Below are 18,374 nucleotides of genomic sequence, written 5' to 3'. Positions count from 1 at the left end.
TTTGTAGCTTATAACATTAACAATTTCTTATATTTTTATTACTTGTTATATTGCCAATTACAAATTTAAGGTATTTTTATACAGTTATTTTATTGATATATTTATATTTGGTGGGACCAAAAATATGTAGTGAATTAATTGCGAATTTACAATGGACTGTTTTTTTGTTCCAAACTTTAGTATGCACGAGCTTGTAATGTACATATATATAATTTAAACAAAAAAACAAATCATAGAATTATCAATCTGCAAATTTCCTAAATATGCGTTATCATTAATAAATAAGCTCTATATTTCTTTATAGACTGTGTAAAAAATAAAATATAATATGCTTTTCTATAGCATAAACTGAAGTATGTTAGATCTTTATTATTTATAAATATTTATGTGGGATGAGTAAGCTATAAGAAAGTATGTGAAAATATTTTTTAAGTGAAAAATAAAGTTTACTTTTTATGTCATGGTACTCATCTTTTAGTCCTTCTTATATATAACAATTTAAATTATTTGTTTAATGTACAAATATCATAATTGGAATGTGCAAAAGTGTTAATATTAACTTGATACCAAATTTTCATATGAAAAATTTATGTAAGTACATCATCTTTTGGTATTGCGTGCTTTCCATTTAAGTATCAAATATGTTAAAAGTTGTAAACATAGTATCCAAATACATAAGCTTATTACAGTGGTACAAAAAGAAACTGCAGGCATATCCATTCCTTCTAAGATTTTTTTAGGCAAACGTACATGACAATAGATTTCATAACACTGTAACCTTTCTCTATTTCCATCATAAATTGCCTGCAAAATACCTTCAAATGCATACCTACAAAAATTCAAAATTAATTTGTTTTTTATCTAATATACGTCTTATAAAAATATTAAATCTTTGTTAAGTAATATACCTAAAAAAACTGACAGCACACAAAGGTTGAAGGTACGGTGTTACTTCACTAAATTTGAGAAAAAATCCAGCAAATAATATCATTGGCATATTAATTGCAGGGATTAAAAAAGTTCCTAACTGAAAATATTAATCAGTTTTGTTAATATGTTATTTTACATAGCTGAATTATTTTGTTTTTGAATTACACAATATCGCGATAAGGTAAATTCGATTTAAGATAATTTACTACGCTATTTGTTATACATAAAATTTCTAGTTTAACAAACTTTAACAAACTACGTAATTTTATATAATTAACATCTGAAATACTTCTCGAATCATTTATTACATGTGTATTAAATGCAACACCAATGAGCATTCCTGATGATTGTCCAAGAATCGTTGTTAAAATACAAATTAACCAAGTTCGAAAAAATCTATTATGTTCCATTGGTTGACCAGTCATATAATATGTGATAGTAATGAACACTGTGGGTGCAAGGATCTATAAAGAAATCATTGTACTGAAAACAATATCTTACATGTTATTATATGATAGTAATATCTTAAATTTTATTATATAATATCTTTAATATATGATATATTGTTATTATTATATAACGATATATAAATTAGTGTTATTATTACACTTACTTGTAATGGTAGATCAGAAAAAACTTTTACAGAAAAGTAAGATCTTAAACGATACCAATTACTTAAGTATTCTCGTAGAAAAACGGCAGCTTCTACAGGAACTAAAAATACATAGATGTATCACAATTAATTTAATATTTAAATTTCCTACCTTGCAAAAACAATGCTAACAAAAGGTTAACTTACACATTTGTACAGCCGGCATGGAATTCGCGAAATATAAAAAAAGCAGAACAAAAAATATACAAGCTATGTTACTGTTAATCCTACTTGCATTATTTCCGGAATCGTAAAATACTATACCGAGCAGAAAAGCTACTATCACATGAGCTGCAAATCTCAGTTTTGTCAAGGTCTATAATCAAACGAAAAATAATGTGTACCGGGACAAAATATCACATAAAAATAAATTAAGGCAGGTTTTTCATTTTTGACACAATTACTAACATTGTCTCGTTTGATACAAATTATTGCTTTTAAGAATAAAATTTTCTGTTCTTGCCAGACAGTCTGGCCAGATTTGCTGGTAATATTATTCAATTTCGGAGCAACTGTATCTTCTGTTCCTAAAATAAAACAAAGCATCGATAAAATGTAATCTCTAAGTTTATCTTTATAAATATCATAAACATTATCGAATTAAAGCGTGATTACCCATGATAGAATATTGTAAATGCTTTTTTGATTTTGAGTATTTATCGCGACTAATTTTGTATAAATTATTTAAATCTCCACTTCTTTCTCCTGTTATCACCTCCAAAACTGCATCAAAATTAACATGTAAATATATTAAATAATTATGAACCTTGATATCATTAATAGTAATATATATTATCATTTACCAAATTCAGATATATTATAAAATTGCGGACACGTGTAGCCTGCATCGCTAAATGTACAAAAAACATCGTCCCAAGGTCCGTAATAGAACGAAGTCCCGTTATGTAAAACTAATAAATCATCAAACTGCGATATCATACGACTGCTGGGTTGATGAATCGCACAGGCGACTGTGCAACCTCCTTTTGCTATCTTATGCAGCAGCCCGATAACCTATTTGAAGTAGACCATAATTTGTAGATTGTTTCCTAAAATTACAGTATCATTGTAATTAGTGAAAAGTAATCACTATAATTACGATTAGACCTGATTCGATGATGTACTATCAAGTCCACTGGTTGGTTCATCGAACAGCAGAACAGATGGTTTTGTAATTATTTCTATGCCAATTGACAACCTTTTTCGTTCTCCACCACTTAGATTTTCTACTAAAGTATCTAAACAGTTTGTTAAATTCAAACTTTCCGCTATTTCCGTTACCTGTAAATTTAGATATACGCAATCACAATAATAGATCAATTTACTTTATTCAAATTAATTTCTATTATGTTTTTCAATTTCTTGTCTTTTCAACGAACTTCTGAAATTTTGTATATTTTCAAATTATATCGCAATGAATTTTAAAAAGGAAATGTTTTGTAACATTTTAGATTTCTCATTTAATTTAAAAAAATTGATATACTGAACGTACAATCAAATAGTAGGCACGCGATTCGTGGATGCCGTGAACTTTCAAACGTGCTGCGATATATAACGTTTCTCTAATGGTAAGTAGGGGCAACAGAGCGAACTCTTGCGGTAAGAAACATGTTTCCTTTCGAAAGTCACTACCATTCCATTCTTTACCGTTAACAGTGATCGAACCGTTGACGTTTGTCATTTTCATGGCGCATATAATGCGAAGCAATGTAGTTTTACCAGCACCGGAAGGACCGACAATCGCTGTTAACCTTTCGGAACGAAAACATCCTGTCACATTTTCTAATATCGTTTTCGAGTTTCCTGTAAACAGATCGAAGTTTTAATTTGAATATCTGTCATAACAAATTTTTTTTCATATTTTCCAGGATAACAAATTATAAACTCGATATTGTCTGTATTCACATACAGGGTAATGCATCATGATCTTTTTGCACAATTATTTTCCGAAATATTACTTATTTGAAAATCTATTATTCTGACATAGATACATCGTGAAGTTACATATACTTTTCTGTCTCTTTCTTTTTCATTAGCTTGTGCACTTTATTGAAGAATCAGATAATTGACTTATGAGATGTGAATTTTCAATTTCATTTAAAGTTGTTTAAAAATTTATCTTCAATGAATGCCTAAACAATATTTCTTGGCTCTTTATATCTCGAAAGGTGATTTTGAGCAACGACGTATTAGTTGATTTTGTTTCTAAATAATAATTATTTTTTAAATTTTAATTTAAATTTAATAGGAAGTAGGAATTGTGTATTTAATTTCACTGTGTAGTTCGTGAAGAACTTCTTTGAAAATAACCTGAAAGTACCTTAGAAAGTATATTGTAAAGTAACGAACTCGTTGCTAAATATGAATGATGGTAAAGAAGGAAACCTATCCATTTCAGAAACATAGGTCATCTTCAATTATCAAAGGTATTTACATGCATGTGAAGAGATATATAACCTTTTCTAAAATAACGTACACTTTGAGAGATAATCGTGTGGAATCATTGTAATGTTATATACTTCATTATATGTACACATATGTATTTATGTTAATATTTATTTATGTATACTGAATTTCAATTGTAAAAGAAATTTTTTGTTTCGTAGTATTAATTGGTCACATATTGGTCAAGTCAAATATTTTTCATTGCTAAATATACTAAAAAACTTCTGCGAGTAGTCACACTATTTACAACTGATGCAATTATGCATGCGCATAATCATTTTCATATGTCTTGCCTGAATAAACACTATCAGAAATGCGATTAATGTACAAAGATACGTTTCATAACTTGTTATAACATTCTTTTTATCATATTCATATTTTAATAATTTTATTACTTTATTATTCTTTCTTTGCAAAATAATAATGAAAATAACTTTTGTCTTTTAATTAAAACGATAAGTTCATTTACACAATTCGCCTTATTATTGAAATTCTAACATAAATTACCTTCAACCTTGACCTGAACTTTAATAACGTCATTTTGTATTCTAATGTAATCAATATCATATTTGCGATTATACAAGCTGGTCCAGTATTAACGCATTCAATAGTATCAGGATTATCACCAATCACGAAGTGATAAAAATTCTCATACATTCGTAATTGCGCAAATAACTGATTAATATAAACAAAAGTCGTTACAAAACATTGTGCGAATACAAAAAAAGCAGAAAGATAGTAATTATTAACCATTTTTTCCTGTCAAAATGCTACACAAAAAAATGCAATTACGTTTCTGAATATTTAAAAAGTTATTATTTTCGAACGTCTGAACATTTAAATGCATATTTAATTTTATTTAAATTCATATTTTAAATAATTATAAGCTCAAATATAATTACCGAAAAACGAATAATCTTAATCAGAAATACCGTATAGTATGTTTAACTTTTTGTTGCCACAATTGAAAACACACAATACAATGTAAGGGAATGCTTTAATAGTCAAAATATCTTTTTCAATTTAATGATTCGAAACCCACCTTAAACAATAAATAATTAATAAATGGCAGTCGATGTTGATAAAGTAATGCGACATAGCAGCATTTTCTTCGTCCTCTATAATAAACAATAAACAAGCTACAAACTTCTCCACTTGAGTAATGTAATTATTCTACTTTCTCTGTAGACATGAACGGTGCTAGTGAATATATGTGAGCGTAAATAAATACCTTTACTGAAGTAGACGCAATACGAGAGATTGTCGAACTCAACGTGCATCTTGGTAACCGATCGGGTATCTGAATTTAAAAAATTCTGATCGTCTCTCAGTTGAATAGTGCATCCTTCTTCATCTAACATCCTCACTGTTGAATGAACGTTTGCATTGTTGAGATACCCTCCCATCTTAAATCTTCATAGTGCTGATTGCTAACTATCTAAATTAATAGTTCAGATAAAACACTGGAATTTAACCTATAGGAATGAGTATCCATATGCGTTGCGCTGTTATCATTTATAACGTATAATCAGAAGCGTTAATTGCATGTCAACATGTTCCGGCTTAATTTTTTGATGATTATTTGTGGAGTGATTTTTTCTCGAAAAACAATATAAATGACTATTTAGTTTAAGATGTTCAAAACTTTAATAGAAATACGAATTGTTGTTAGTATTACAACATGAAAAATGTATTCATGGTAACATGAAATCATCAGCAGAAGATAAAGTTTTGAAATATTTTAAGACGTATTATTATGAGAAAAATACACCGATCAGCAGGACATACTCAGTAATTTGTTCCATTTTATGATTTTCTACTCATTAAAAATTGATATTTTGGCATCTTATACACAATGAAGTGATCTCACCAATTAAATACACGAATTGACACAACAAATAACTGTATTTTATACTGAGATTCAATAGTAACGAATAGTAACTATTCGAAAGTAAATCACGGTGAAAATGAAATAATTTTCTACGTAATTACTTGCTTACACTTTGCTTTGTGGGTGAAGTAGCATCGTATTCTAAAGCGCGCAATCTAACGACGAACGCAACGAAAAAGCTATCCGATACGCACGAATTCGTCGCGACGACTGTCGATCAAGTCTTTATTGCAGGGCCGTATAACATTTTTACTAGGAGAATCACTTTTAGATGAATTTGACCTTGAAATGTAAAGTTCGTCATAGCATGCACCTTAAGACATGTCAAGGTTAAATATCGTCATTCTCAATATTGATCGATTATTTTTTAGATTTATTTGATTCGCCAAGCATGTAAGACGAAAAAGATACTTAGTGAATAATTTATTATGGTTAATAATTTCAAATAATTTATTATGGAAGATTTAAATAGTACAGAATTATATTCTTTGTAATAATTTTATATTTTTTACATAATTCTTTTTATCGATAGAAAGAAATCAATCAAAGAAATTATCTGCAATATTTTGAAAGTCTTAATTTATTCGATTGATAAAATGCACGAACTTACTAAAAAATTGAAAATAAATGTATATATTTAATGTTTTAGTATTGTTTATACTTTTCATATGATAATTGGTTGTTTACATATAAAATAACTGTTAATTTTTTTAGCTTGCAAGAATTTTACATAATACATACTCTTATCTTTTTAAGTATCATGTGTATGTCGTATTAATGGAAACGGGTTTTGAATGTATCAAAGTGCATGTAATATATTTAATAGATATTATCTATACATATTACGTTCCAAACAAATATAATGTACACAAGAAATCTGTTATTATTTGAAACGAAATTGAGTATCAAAAGAATATCACCAAGCTGTGATATTATTATCTCCAGATAACAGAATTTTTATATCCATTTCGACACGCATTGCATACAAATCATTTATAGAACATCATGTATTGACACTTGTCTATCACTTACTGTTCTACAATAAAACTGCATTTAAATGCAAATATTTCTTTTTTTGGTAAACACTTTTTACATTTTTCTTTTTTATACAGAAATTTTAAAAACAAATCAGTCTTTAGCAGTAATTCATTTATACTGTTCTATTTACACTGAATACATTGAATGCGATTGTAGAAAAACTTTTCACTGAAATTTCACTTTCGATACTGACTTTTCTCATACACGTTTATCTAACTTCAATTTCAACAATGTATATGTTCCAATGTCTAGCATTATGTACAAAGCAATCAATACAATCAAACAGAACCAATAATTAGTTTGTTTCATATCCACAGCATTTAACAGAGTCTCTGGTATGGCAAAATGGCAATAAACATCTGAACAAGAAAGTTTTGGCCTGCCGTAACTGAAATTACAATAGAACATTATATTGCAATTACATATTACGTACATGAAGTTGTATATAGATAATTTTATATTAAAAATATTTTTACCCGTAAATAGCGATCATTACACCCTCAAAACCATATTTAAGAAATGATAAATGGAACAGCCATCGTAAGTATGGATGAGCATCTCTAAATTGAACAAAAAATCCACTGAATATTAAAAACGGAAGAATTGTCAGTGGCCCAAAGATCATACCGTGCTGAAATAAATAATAAAATGAAACTTTGTGATATTATAGGTAATTTTATAGAAATATTGTCATACGAACCTGTATTTTCATTCCTGTTCCAATTAAAAGGCCAAACGTTTGAGCAACCATACTAACAGCGAAACACATTAGTGTGTAGAGACAGAATCGTTGAAGTTCTAATAGTTGATCGCTCATATAATATACAATGAGAATGTATAAAGAAATAGCTACGAATTGAATGGGAATGTCCGCCAATTTATTAGCAAGATAAAAAGAGTGTAACTTATACCAACGATTAAAATGCTCTCGCATGATGATTGGTAACTCCGAGGGAACTATAATTTGCAAACGTTTTTTTTTTGTTTGAACTATTTTAAACAATAATTTTATTAGACGGAACTGCTTAAAGAGGTATCGACTTACATGTTGTTACCGTTGCACTGAATGCACTAAACATAAGAAACATTATATTGAAAAACAAAAGGTTAAAATTGTCCAACACATACACCGCATCTTGACCAACTTTGAAATATAATACGCCGACAAGCAGAGCAATTATAAAATGCATCGAAAGCCGCGTAAATGTTAATACCTGGAAATAAAAATAGGAGAAATATAATTTTTTTTTTACTCTTTTAAGAATCACATTAAAAATTATAAAAGTAAAAATTTTAATTTTTATTAAATATCATAAATTCTATTTTATTACATTATACAAATATCCTACGAAACTTGCGTAAGCGTTTAGAATATCATGCTGCCATCAAGGTTAAATATTCCTGCGATTATATTACTTGTTATTGATTACAAGTTTTCTAAGTATAATATAACTTTACATAACTAAATATACAATACAACGTTTTTCTATATTTTTGTTAAACTGTATACATTGTAGATACACTTTGTTTTAGAAATAAACTCTCTATTACCTTGTCTCTTGAGAGTCTGATAGCATTTCTTTTAAGCAGAATAACTAGTTGTTTCCAAAAACTAGCGGCGTAATCACCAGATCCTTTATGTTTACTGTGAACATGCTCTATCTCCATCGGAGATCGCTGTCGAAGTGCTTGGAATGAGGCGGTCACGTTCAAAGCGATCACTTCCTCCTGATGATTGACATTGGTTACATTGCTAGTTGACCTCCATGCATTATTTTTTCCATTCTCAATGGCGTTCACCAATTCTGGCACATACCTGCCGTAATCTCCATTGCAAATTTCCATTACTATAAAAAAAAAAGAAACTTTTTTTTCTTAAATATATTTATATCTAATCACTATTAATTTCTTAGATTTATTTAGAACAAACAATTGTCTTAAGAAAAATGTTCTTTTGAAGAATCAGTACTGTGTTTAAATATAACCAATTTCCATTTACTTACGAGCATTTACTTACGATAGTCAGCTGGATTATAGTGCGTTGGACATTGCAAACCGAGACTGCTCAAATAAGGCACTAAATTTTGCGTGCTACCACTGTAGACACAATTTCCGTCTGCCACAACATAAAGGTGATCGATCATATTCAAGAGTGAAGCACTAGGCTGATGAATAGAGCAAATCACTGTTTGTCCAGCCTTTGTTAGCTGCTTTAGCAATGTTATACAGTATTTTGAGGTAACGCTATCAAGACCACTGCAATTGATATATATATATATATATTACTGCCATTATTTCATTTTTTTAACGGCTAAATAATTCAAAACAAAGTTGTCTAATGATATTAGATAGATACCTAGTGGGTTCATCGAGAAACATTATCGGTGGACTGTTAATTAATTCTAAGGCAATGGCCAGTCTTTTCCTTTCTCCACCGCTGAGTTGACCTGTACGTGTGTGACGACAAGAATCCAGGTTCATCGTGACCAGAATCTGATCAATCTAAAAAAAATATAGTCGTTTAAAAAAAATTGATGTCGATAAATAGAAACTAAAAGATATATGTGTTACAGAATTGAGGCACTTTTTCAAGGTCGATTCTTTTGTTTCAACACATCTAATCATAATTGAAATTATGTTAGTTTACAGTTAATTGCTTACTAAATAAATCAAATTTAGCAGTAAGAAGCAGACAATTAAATTTTCCAGTGGAGTGAGAGGATCTGCTCCCCAATGACCTTGAGTGCCCGTTCTACCATAAACAAGCTATAGGACATAAAGTCACTTCAACGAGCAATTTTTCAATTACTTTCAGCACAGTTAGTTAATATAGATAACTGTCTGGCTACTTATAGGAGAATTATAAAAACGGTTAAGTTAATAACGAACAAAATACCTTTTGTTTCCTTTCTTGATGACTTGCGGTAAGTTTTAGCTCCGCAGCGATGTTCATTGCTTCCTGCACGGTCAACAGTGGCTGCAAATTGTCGTTTTGCATTATATACGCAGACAATCTTCGAAATTCATTAACATTCCTAGCTTTTGAATTGACCATTATATTCCCAGTTACGCCAGCCGTTCTGAAAACGGTCCAATCACATTTATTTTAATTCACATCTTCCTGGCACGTTTTTTAAATTTTCTTGTTCCATTTTCCAATTCTTTCGTTCCTTCATTTAGATAAAATTCATTTACAACGGTACCGCGTTACAGATCAATTCACGTGATCTAAACCTATCGATCAACGTGCAAATTACGCAAACGTGCTAATTTGCTTCAGTTATAGAGTGCAGTTAAAATACCGTAGCAATACACAATGGTCGATTTAAAATTCCTTCAATCAACCTACTTGAGATATTGCACAAACTCACTAGAGGGTCAACCAAGACGTTGATTCATTAGATTATACAATTCGATTTTCCAAATTAGCAACATCAAAAGCAAAAAAATATTTGATAATCATAATTAAACCAAAGGTGATATGGAAAAAAATAATATTCGATAACATTATCATTTTTTATCAGTCTGCATCTAACAGATTACATGAATTTTATTCATATTTCAAACATTTTTGTTAAGATATAATTTGCAATATTTTTTAGATAGTTCTTGTTTAGGATAACATTTTATATATACATTTTATATATAATGTACAAAAAATCGCCAGTTTTTTAAATAAATTCAAATATCATTCATGACTAATAAAAAATTATCTAAGCGAAATTTTGTATCATTGCGTGTATAAAAGTATGCAATGGGACGCGTTGTAAATAGTGTTTATCTTCTTTTCACAAAGCAAAAGATTTCTTTGGTCAGACAAGTTTATCGGTGATAACTGTATTGCCACCAGTGAACGTCGCAATTATATTCCTATGCACACTGAACGGAACTGCAGATCGTGTCTGTTTTGATCGAATAACGAAACAGTACATTTATGACGAAGTTTTCATTTCAGCTACAATCGTCCACGATATAATATTTCAAAATATTCTCTATCGTACTAATTAATACGACTGATTAATACGTACAAATGTAAATAAAAATAATTAACGTTATAAACGAACTTTGAAAGAAAATATTTAAAAATGTACAGAAACAAGGTCTTCAATTTAGTACATGAAAATACACAGTATACGAACATGTAATGGATATTTACAATGATTTGATATTAACTGGGCCACGTTTTGAAACATTCAAATAAGGAAAAAATATTTACTTAATACTCGGATAGAGGGCCTTCGAATAGGTAGGTGAGGATTCTGGGTCTATTCGGACCCCACCGTCTAGAGAATTTGGATTCTACTATCTAAACAAAGAAAGCGCTACTATTTTCGAATAGTATAGTAATTCGAGACAAGCGTTTACGTCTAAACTGAGATCCGAATGGGTCCAACATCCCTGACCGAGTGTTATTCGCGCTTTATATGTTCAGCTTTCATGTGTTTCCTCGATGCCAGACACTTGACCAGGAAACACGTGTTCCTCACTTATCAAGCATGCAATATTCTCTCGTTTACTCTCCTTAGTTAAAGTGCCCTGTATATGATATACAGATTCGACATTATCACACAAAAATTTGTCATTTTCATTTGAATTTCAAAAGGAAATATTTTTTGAGATTACACTGTAGCAAATTAGATAGAGGAAACATACTATACGACAGGAAGTTTAAGTTTGGTCTAGAGTCATCAACGGTTGATAAAGCTGATCCTACAGTTTATAGAATGACGAAGATCGTGGCATAGTCATCATAGGTTAATGATACTCGTTATTTTAAGATCTGCTGAAGACTCACACGGAATATGTGGCACATTTGAAAGTTTCGTAATTCGCAATTATTTCATGCTACTAATATTGCTACAGCGTGATAATAGCGTGTAATATAATAATCGTGCCAGCGTAACATTACACTACAAATATTCACAGCGCACAATCTAATAATATCGAAGACATCCATGTCATTGGAAAGTGGAACTTGTGTAGGAAAATTATTTTAAGAAAGATCTGCCACAATCGTTGTGTTTCTGCTTAAATTTTACCCATGTATATACTGGGTGCACCATTTTAGTCGAATTATGAAATTACTGTCTGTAGGGAAACATGATACGTAGTACCCTCTGGTGTCGCTCAGCCACACTACTAGTCGTTTGAACTTTTTATACTAGCGATGATTTTAATATTTTCAGGACTAAATTAAAATGGAATACGTTATATTTTACTAAAATAAATTGATAATATTATTAATAATAAATATAGCACCTTAATAAAATCGTATGTTTCATTGAACAGACGATTCTATAGTTATGTTGCGTTAAAATCAACAATTATATGTATCAGTGTAAAACTATCAATGATAATTATTATCAATGAAAATCTATTGGGCTAAACTTATCGAAGAACTCTTAGAAGTATTAGCATTACTGGGTATCTATATTTTGTCCCAAGTTCAAATAGTTACCGATTTTTCGACTCGACTTGTATAGTTAGAGATAACGAAAAGAAGTTTTACACAGGCAAAAGTATAAGTGAGAGGTCTACTAACGTAAAACCCGCCAGAACATCCATCAATGTGGACTTTCCTGCACCGGACAGTCCCATTATCGCCGTGAGTTCACCGGCTCTGAATTCGCCACTCACGTTCTTCAACAGTTCAGCCTTTCCTGAAACAAATATTTATAGGAATATTTTTTAGTAAAACGTGAATTATTAAGTCGTACTTAGTAAAAAAAATTGTTATGTTGAATTTTTATTAAGATACCGGTATCTAAAAATATAAAATTACCAGAATTGTCATTATTTTTTAATGAAGTAAGAAGTTCCGTGAGATTTTTTCTTAATGCCTTTGATATTTTAATAACAGCGTAAAAAAAAAGCATTAACTTCATTATTAATAAGAAAAATTCTCTCACCTGAACTAGCTTTTACGAATCTGGACAGGTCACTAAGCCTCTGATTATTATACCACAGGTATTCAATTTTGATAGAAGCACACAGATGTTCGATTCATGAAAATCCATTTTAATAATCTCGCAGTATCATCTTAAAATATTTCTACCAATTACGCACGAAATAAATTATTAGGTATGATAAAATTTGAATTAATTATTTAATCTCGATTACAAATACACGAAATTTTCGCAAGAAAATTTGTTCGGAACATTTTGGCGGCTGATTCAAAGACAGTAAAAACTACTTCTCAGGTTTCCATAGCTTTTGATTTAAAAATGTGTGATTAACCTTAAAAGATGATTTCTACTTAAGTATAAGAAAAAGAAGAGAAAAATATTTAAAGATAAAATGAAGATAACGAAAAAGGTTACAAACTGAGTATTGATAAAAGGTAACAAAAACGAAATATTTATTTCCATTAATTGGAATCTGCAACGGTATAAACTACATTTCTTGCGAACACTGTACCGTTTACACTTTCACTCTGCAATACCGACGCGACGTATCACTTTCGTGTATTATTTTAGGAATTTCAATTGAAATTGTTTACACTGAATTCCTCCTGCGAATTAGTGATTGCAATAAAAATTACAAACATCGATTCACTGCATGTTAACGTGCATGGCAATAAATATCAAAGACAAACCACTAATTACATAGGTATGTTATTAATTGTTGAGTCAATAATAAAGTCACGTGATAATTTCTACCGCGCAGCTAGGTTACTTCGTCCTGTTTTCATTCAGTCATGCGATCTGCATCATACTGCCCTCTCCAAATATTTTCAAACATATTCGAGGTTCGTGAACTGATCGTTTTTACTGCACATTTAATGGAAGCGAAGCGAAATTAAACTGAATATTTTCAATACAAGACACTGTGCAGATAAAACGTTGTAAGGAACACGAAGATAAAAGATGTCCCTTGTATCATTGACCGGGACAATAAAGGTCTTATTGAATTTGTCACAGACGACTTGACTCTATTATATTTTTTAAAGACTCTATCAACGATGTTTATTATTCTGTCATCTCCTGGGTCTCTTGTGTTTATTAACCGTTTCAGGGTTAATAAACTCATAAGAAAGTATGGCCGAACACATATGCGTACATATACATGCGCAAATGGGAGGCGAGTCCGATTGTGCGCAGTCTATATTTATACACTCTAAAGTGAATTCTTAAGCATTCAAATTTGAAGAGTAAAGTATTCTTATCGTAATATTATTTTAACAATTAATTTGTCAGAATATATATTTATTGCAGAATATATTAAAAATATCGTTACTTTATACGAAACATGATTATTTACATGTTTCGTTTGAAATATGTTTCGTTTTGTCTATGGTTGATTATATCATAGCTATGCGTTTCACAAATTTTCTCTGCGCGTTAGGTCAATGCAATAAAAAGTAATAATAAATGGAAATTAAAATTTTTAAAACGATGTAACGATACAAATATATATACATATATATATCTTTAAGAATTAGTAACAATAATGTGTATGCACCACACACATAGAATACAATTGCTTTACTCTAACAGAGTTGAAATTTCCATAATTACCAACCGCTAAACCGGGTCGTACATAACTTAATACAGTTCATTCACGCTAACTAAAGGTGATTATCTTGTTACGTTGACTGATACTGAGCGAGTCAAATTTTCCTTCCGTTTTTCATGAAACGAACCAGCTTCAAAAACCGTTATTCCGCTACTGCGTCGATCATATTGAGTTCCGTTAAGAATCTTATCGTATAAATACGATCAATATTTATTTTGTTGATCCTGATACACTTGTGTACTTAACCATCATAACATATAAATATTCGTAAAGTATGTCACTTTTCGTAGTTGTGTTTGATATATTTATGATTCATTTCCGACAAAAAATTCTTACGAAATTCGTAATAAACTGTATACACAAAAAAATGATCAAATTGCGAAAAGAATTTTTTTTTTTTCAATGAAAACTTACTTTTAGAAAGAATCCAGGGTCTTGCATTGTATGTGATATCCTCAAAGACTAGGAATATGGAATTATAGATGTCCATTGTATCTTCTAATTTCTTTGCACTGGTCGGAGTATTTCCTGAACTGGACATAGCATGTCTCAGTTGCTGTTGCATCTCGATGAGTACTTTCGTGCCCATTTCTTTCGTCTGTGTTTCCTCGAGTCCTCACATTCGACTTTTCACTAAGGCGCTTTCTCTTTCTTTTCTTAATGACTGGTGAGATTTATCAACACTAAACACAATAAAACACATGAGAACTCGATAAACAATGCACGAAAAAAGAAGAGAACAAAAACGAATTGATTTTGCATTTCATAATCACTGTGAATGAACATTTATGGAACTGCATCGACAATAATGACTTTTCTTTGCATCGTGTTCGTTACTTATTTTGTATTTCACTTGTAAAATATCACGTTCTAATTACAGTCAGTACTATTAGTATCGACTATCACTATATAATGTTCATTAATACTTATAGCAAATATATGCAACATAAAAATAAACAGATTAAAGAAGTCTTTTAACACATTGGTTATACGGACTCATAGCAATTTGAATTGTAAATACTGAAATACGTAACGTGAATTTATAATGTACTTTGCACAGAAAATAAAAAATGAAAAGAATTTTTTATTAATACTTTAAAATAACAAATTCAATCTTCCCTATGTGAAAAAGCTATAAACTTTTATATTTGAATATTTGAAAATCAAAATGCACCATAGTTTTATAGTTTCCACGTGTCAACATTAAAAATCTGAAAACCTTGTAGTATATCCGTATCGCTAGACTGCTCTGTTATCAGCTTCTGGTGCGTTATTGCCGCGTGTCTCCGAGATCATGGGGCAACGTACGAAATAAGTCGCTTTCTAAAGATTGTATTGGTACAATATTCACGTAAACTTTGATAAGACATTTTATTTTGTATTCAATATGTTTTAACAAAGAAATTTTTATAGCAGAAACTTGTGAGATATCGCAACCAAAAATTTTCTTTTATTTGTAATTTTTTGAAGATCCACATACCGATGATTTTCACATGAAATTATTAAATAAACACTATCACTTAATTCTACAAAAATTCAGTTTCTTATAGTCGCGTTATCTATTTTTATACTTTAGGACACGGCTCTTGTATTGTCGGAGGTGACATGTCGTGGAATGCATGCAAAGTTCACGAGAGGAGGACGACACCATAAATGCAAAGACGGAGGTCGCTTTAACGGACTCCCTGTTCACATATAGAGACGCGTTGCTATACTGCCACGATTCAGTAGCGAAACAAAGCTTCGTATCTCTCCCTCTCTCGAGGTTTAATAACCGCATGTGTTAGAATGTAGCAAAGCCTAAGTTGACAAATTTGTCTCGCTTCGTTTAATTACGGATCATGCAGTTTCCGTATTTACCGATACAAGTACCTTGCAAGTATTTGATTGGATAAAATACAAGATAGATTCAAATAAAGTAACGAGAAAAAAAGATGTAAAGATCGTACACTTTGGAATAATTTATCCATAAAATTTTTTTGCATGTTAATCGTAAAATATTTAAATTATATTATTTGTAGATTTTTATTTATGAATGTTTAATATTAATGATGTAACGAATTATATTAATTTGTATTCAAAGTGAAGACATCTAACCTTCGAGATATAAATTATTGATAACTCGACTATCTTGGAAGGCGTATCTTGGGATAAAAGTTTGTCGATGAGATTTGTACTTCGACATTTTACACTATTTATACCGTTATACAAGATCAATTCTATTTATAAAAGTAATAATTTTTTTGTTAATCGAATATCACAATTTTAAATATATGTACGATAAATATAAAAAGATATATAAATAAATAAATATATACGTATAACTGTTTAATGTTACAATTAACATATGGTTAAAAATTAAATAAATTTAAACTTACACAAAAAGAACATGTATGTAACTATAAAATGAGTAATTCACATAAATACATTTTCCTTCGATACTTTGTATGTACTTCGAACCACTATGTATTCTGAGTCAGTAAATCATCACTGTAGTATCGATTAATGCTATCTTTAAGTTATCAAACAAAAAAAAAATTAATTAGTTTGTGAAACTTTAAAAAAATAACATTTACAGAATAAAATTAGTTACTCACATAGACTACAAATTTTAGACTAAATGTGCATATTTGCCTTTTTGTTTTTAATAAAGTAAGAAACAAAACACATGTATAGACACTTTCACTGAAGTGTTGAAAGTTTGAATTCTTAAAAACTACCAGTATGTGTTCGTTTGTACACAATCCAATGTAGACACTGATTCAAATGAAGAATTTGTACTTCTATCGAACAATTGTTTATCGAATGCTATCAGTCTATAAAATATCTACCTGTTTAAGAAACAATTCTTGATAAATAACAGGTGTTCAGCATTAAGAAAAAATAATTCTGCAAAATTTCCATTTTATCGCACATTCTTTATATGTGTATTTTTTAAATCTGTTGATCTCATTAACCTCTTTATATTCTCCACAATTGCGTCACATGGTTCAATCACACGAAAACACTATATTAAAAATACAATGCATACATAGAAAGATATGAAAAAAACACGCACATAATTCATGATGAAACAACCGCACACTGCGAACATGATTGAGATACTGCTTACCTCGAATGCTGAACTATAAGTGAACCTTCAATACCACCTCCTTAGATACGTGTCCTTGTTTCGACACAATGTTGAAAGTTAACTTGTGTCTACGCATATCACCAATATATCTATACTACATCAGCTGATATTAAATTGCAAATATAATCCATGTTACGTCTGTTTATGAACCTGTGAAGTTGAATTAAAATTTTATTTATTAAACACGTGTGCCAGATATATATTATCTTTACATTGCTAAATTTTTATAATCTATATTTTAATCGGGCAAAATAATTCTCAATCACATAAAGCAGTTATATGTATAAATGTGTTAGTAAAAGTGGATCATCAAGATTTAATCATGCACGAGTCTATCAAAATTATAATAAATACTACACTCAATTAAAATCAAATTTAATACTATTTAACACTTGCACCCTTATCGTGAATCTAGAGATAATTTGAAAAGTACTTGCTGATAGCAAACTTGGAAAAGACAATAATAAGACAGTTTACGATTTAGGAATATAATACGATCGAAATTAAATAGAATTAAAATAAGTAGAACCGAAAGTTTTCACTTAACCAAACATATCGTAAACATATTGATCATTATTAAATTTCAATGACTCATTTTATATATAATTAATATAATTCTTTATTTCACTTACCTTTTATACATATGTTGGTTTATATTAAATGTTAAGTCATTGACTTTTTATTGACTTAACTCCATATTTAAAATGCACCTTCTTACCATTTGAGTAGTGAGTGGTTACCCTTAAATTACACAGAGTGGCGCTAGATAT

General features: G+C 29.9%; 2 protein-coding genes across 9 annotated transcripts; both read right to left on the bottom strand.

Moving 5' to 3' along the window:
* Positions 1-575: 575 nt before the first annotated feature.
* On the bottom strand, positions 576-6,123 carry LOC108545870 (ATP-binding cassette sub-family G member 4). Of its 4 annotated transcripts, none has more exons than XM_017897678.1 (12): positions 6,028-6,123; positions 5,259-5,465; positions 3,075-3,385; positions 2,690-2,863; positions 2,386-2,596; positions 2,198-2,305; positions 1,991-2,109; positions 1,730-1,898; positions 1,544-1,644; positions 1,239-1,394; positions 909-1,027; positions 576-829 (listed from the first exon to the last, which is right to left on the bottom strand). In XM_017897678.1, the coding sequence occupies exons 2-12, from the start codon at positions 5,431-5,433 to the stop codon at positions 601-603; spliced, it is 1,872 nt and encodes a 623-aa protein (XP_017753167.1). In that variant the 5' UTR covers positions 5,434-5,465; positions 6,028-6,123; the 3' UTR covers positions 576-600. The 4 variants fall into 4 exon arrangements, with proteins under 4 accessions (XP_017753167.1, XP_017753169.1, XP_017753168.1 ...); XM_017897680.1 differs by having other exon boundaries at positions 1,991-2,103; XM_017897679.1 differs by having other exon boundaries at positions 5,259-5,461.
* Positions 6,124-7,154: 1,031 nt separating this feature from the next.
* On the bottom strand, positions 7,155-17,635 carry LOC108545930 (ATP-binding cassette sub-family G member 1). Of its 5 annotated transcripts, XM_017897765.1 has the most exons (12): positions 17,069-17,149; positions 16,850-16,983; positions 14,886-15,154; positions 12,499-12,616; positions 9,853-10,036; positions 9,313-9,458; positions 8,974-9,212; positions 8,508-8,803; positions 8,002-8,170; positions 7,657-7,913; positions 7,433-7,587; positions 7,155-7,344 (listed from the first exon to the last, which is right to left on the bottom strand). In XM_017897765.1, the coding sequence occupies exons 3-12, from the start codon at positions 15,058-15,060 to the stop codon at positions 7,155-7,157; spliced, it is 1,929 nt and encodes a 642-aa protein (XP_017753254.1). In that variant the 5' UTR covers positions 15,061-15,154; positions 16,850-16,983; positions 17,069-17,149. The 5 variants fall into 5 exon arrangements, with proteins under 5 accessions (XP_017753254.1, XP_017753259.1, XP_017753256.1 ...); XM_017897770.1 differs by lacking the exons at positions 16,850-16,983; positions 17,069-17,149 and adding an exon at positions 17,584-17,635; XM_017897767.1 differs by lacking the exons at positions 16,850-16,983; positions 17,069-17,149 and adding an exon at positions 17,303-17,365.
* Positions 17,636-18,374: the final 739 nt, after the last annotated feature.

The sequence above is a fragment of the Eufriesea mexicana genome, unplaced genomic scaffold (genome assembly GCF_001483705.2).
Source record: "Eufriesea mexicana isolate 0111107269 unplaced genomic scaffold, ASM148370v2 scaffold572, whole genome shotgun sequence".
Lineage (NCBI taxonomy): Eukaryota > Metazoa > Arthropoda > Insecta > Hymenoptera > Apidae > Eufriesea > Eufriesea mexicana.
Note: the sequence above shows the minus strand (reverse complement) of the source record. Positions and strands in the feature narration are given on the sequence as shown.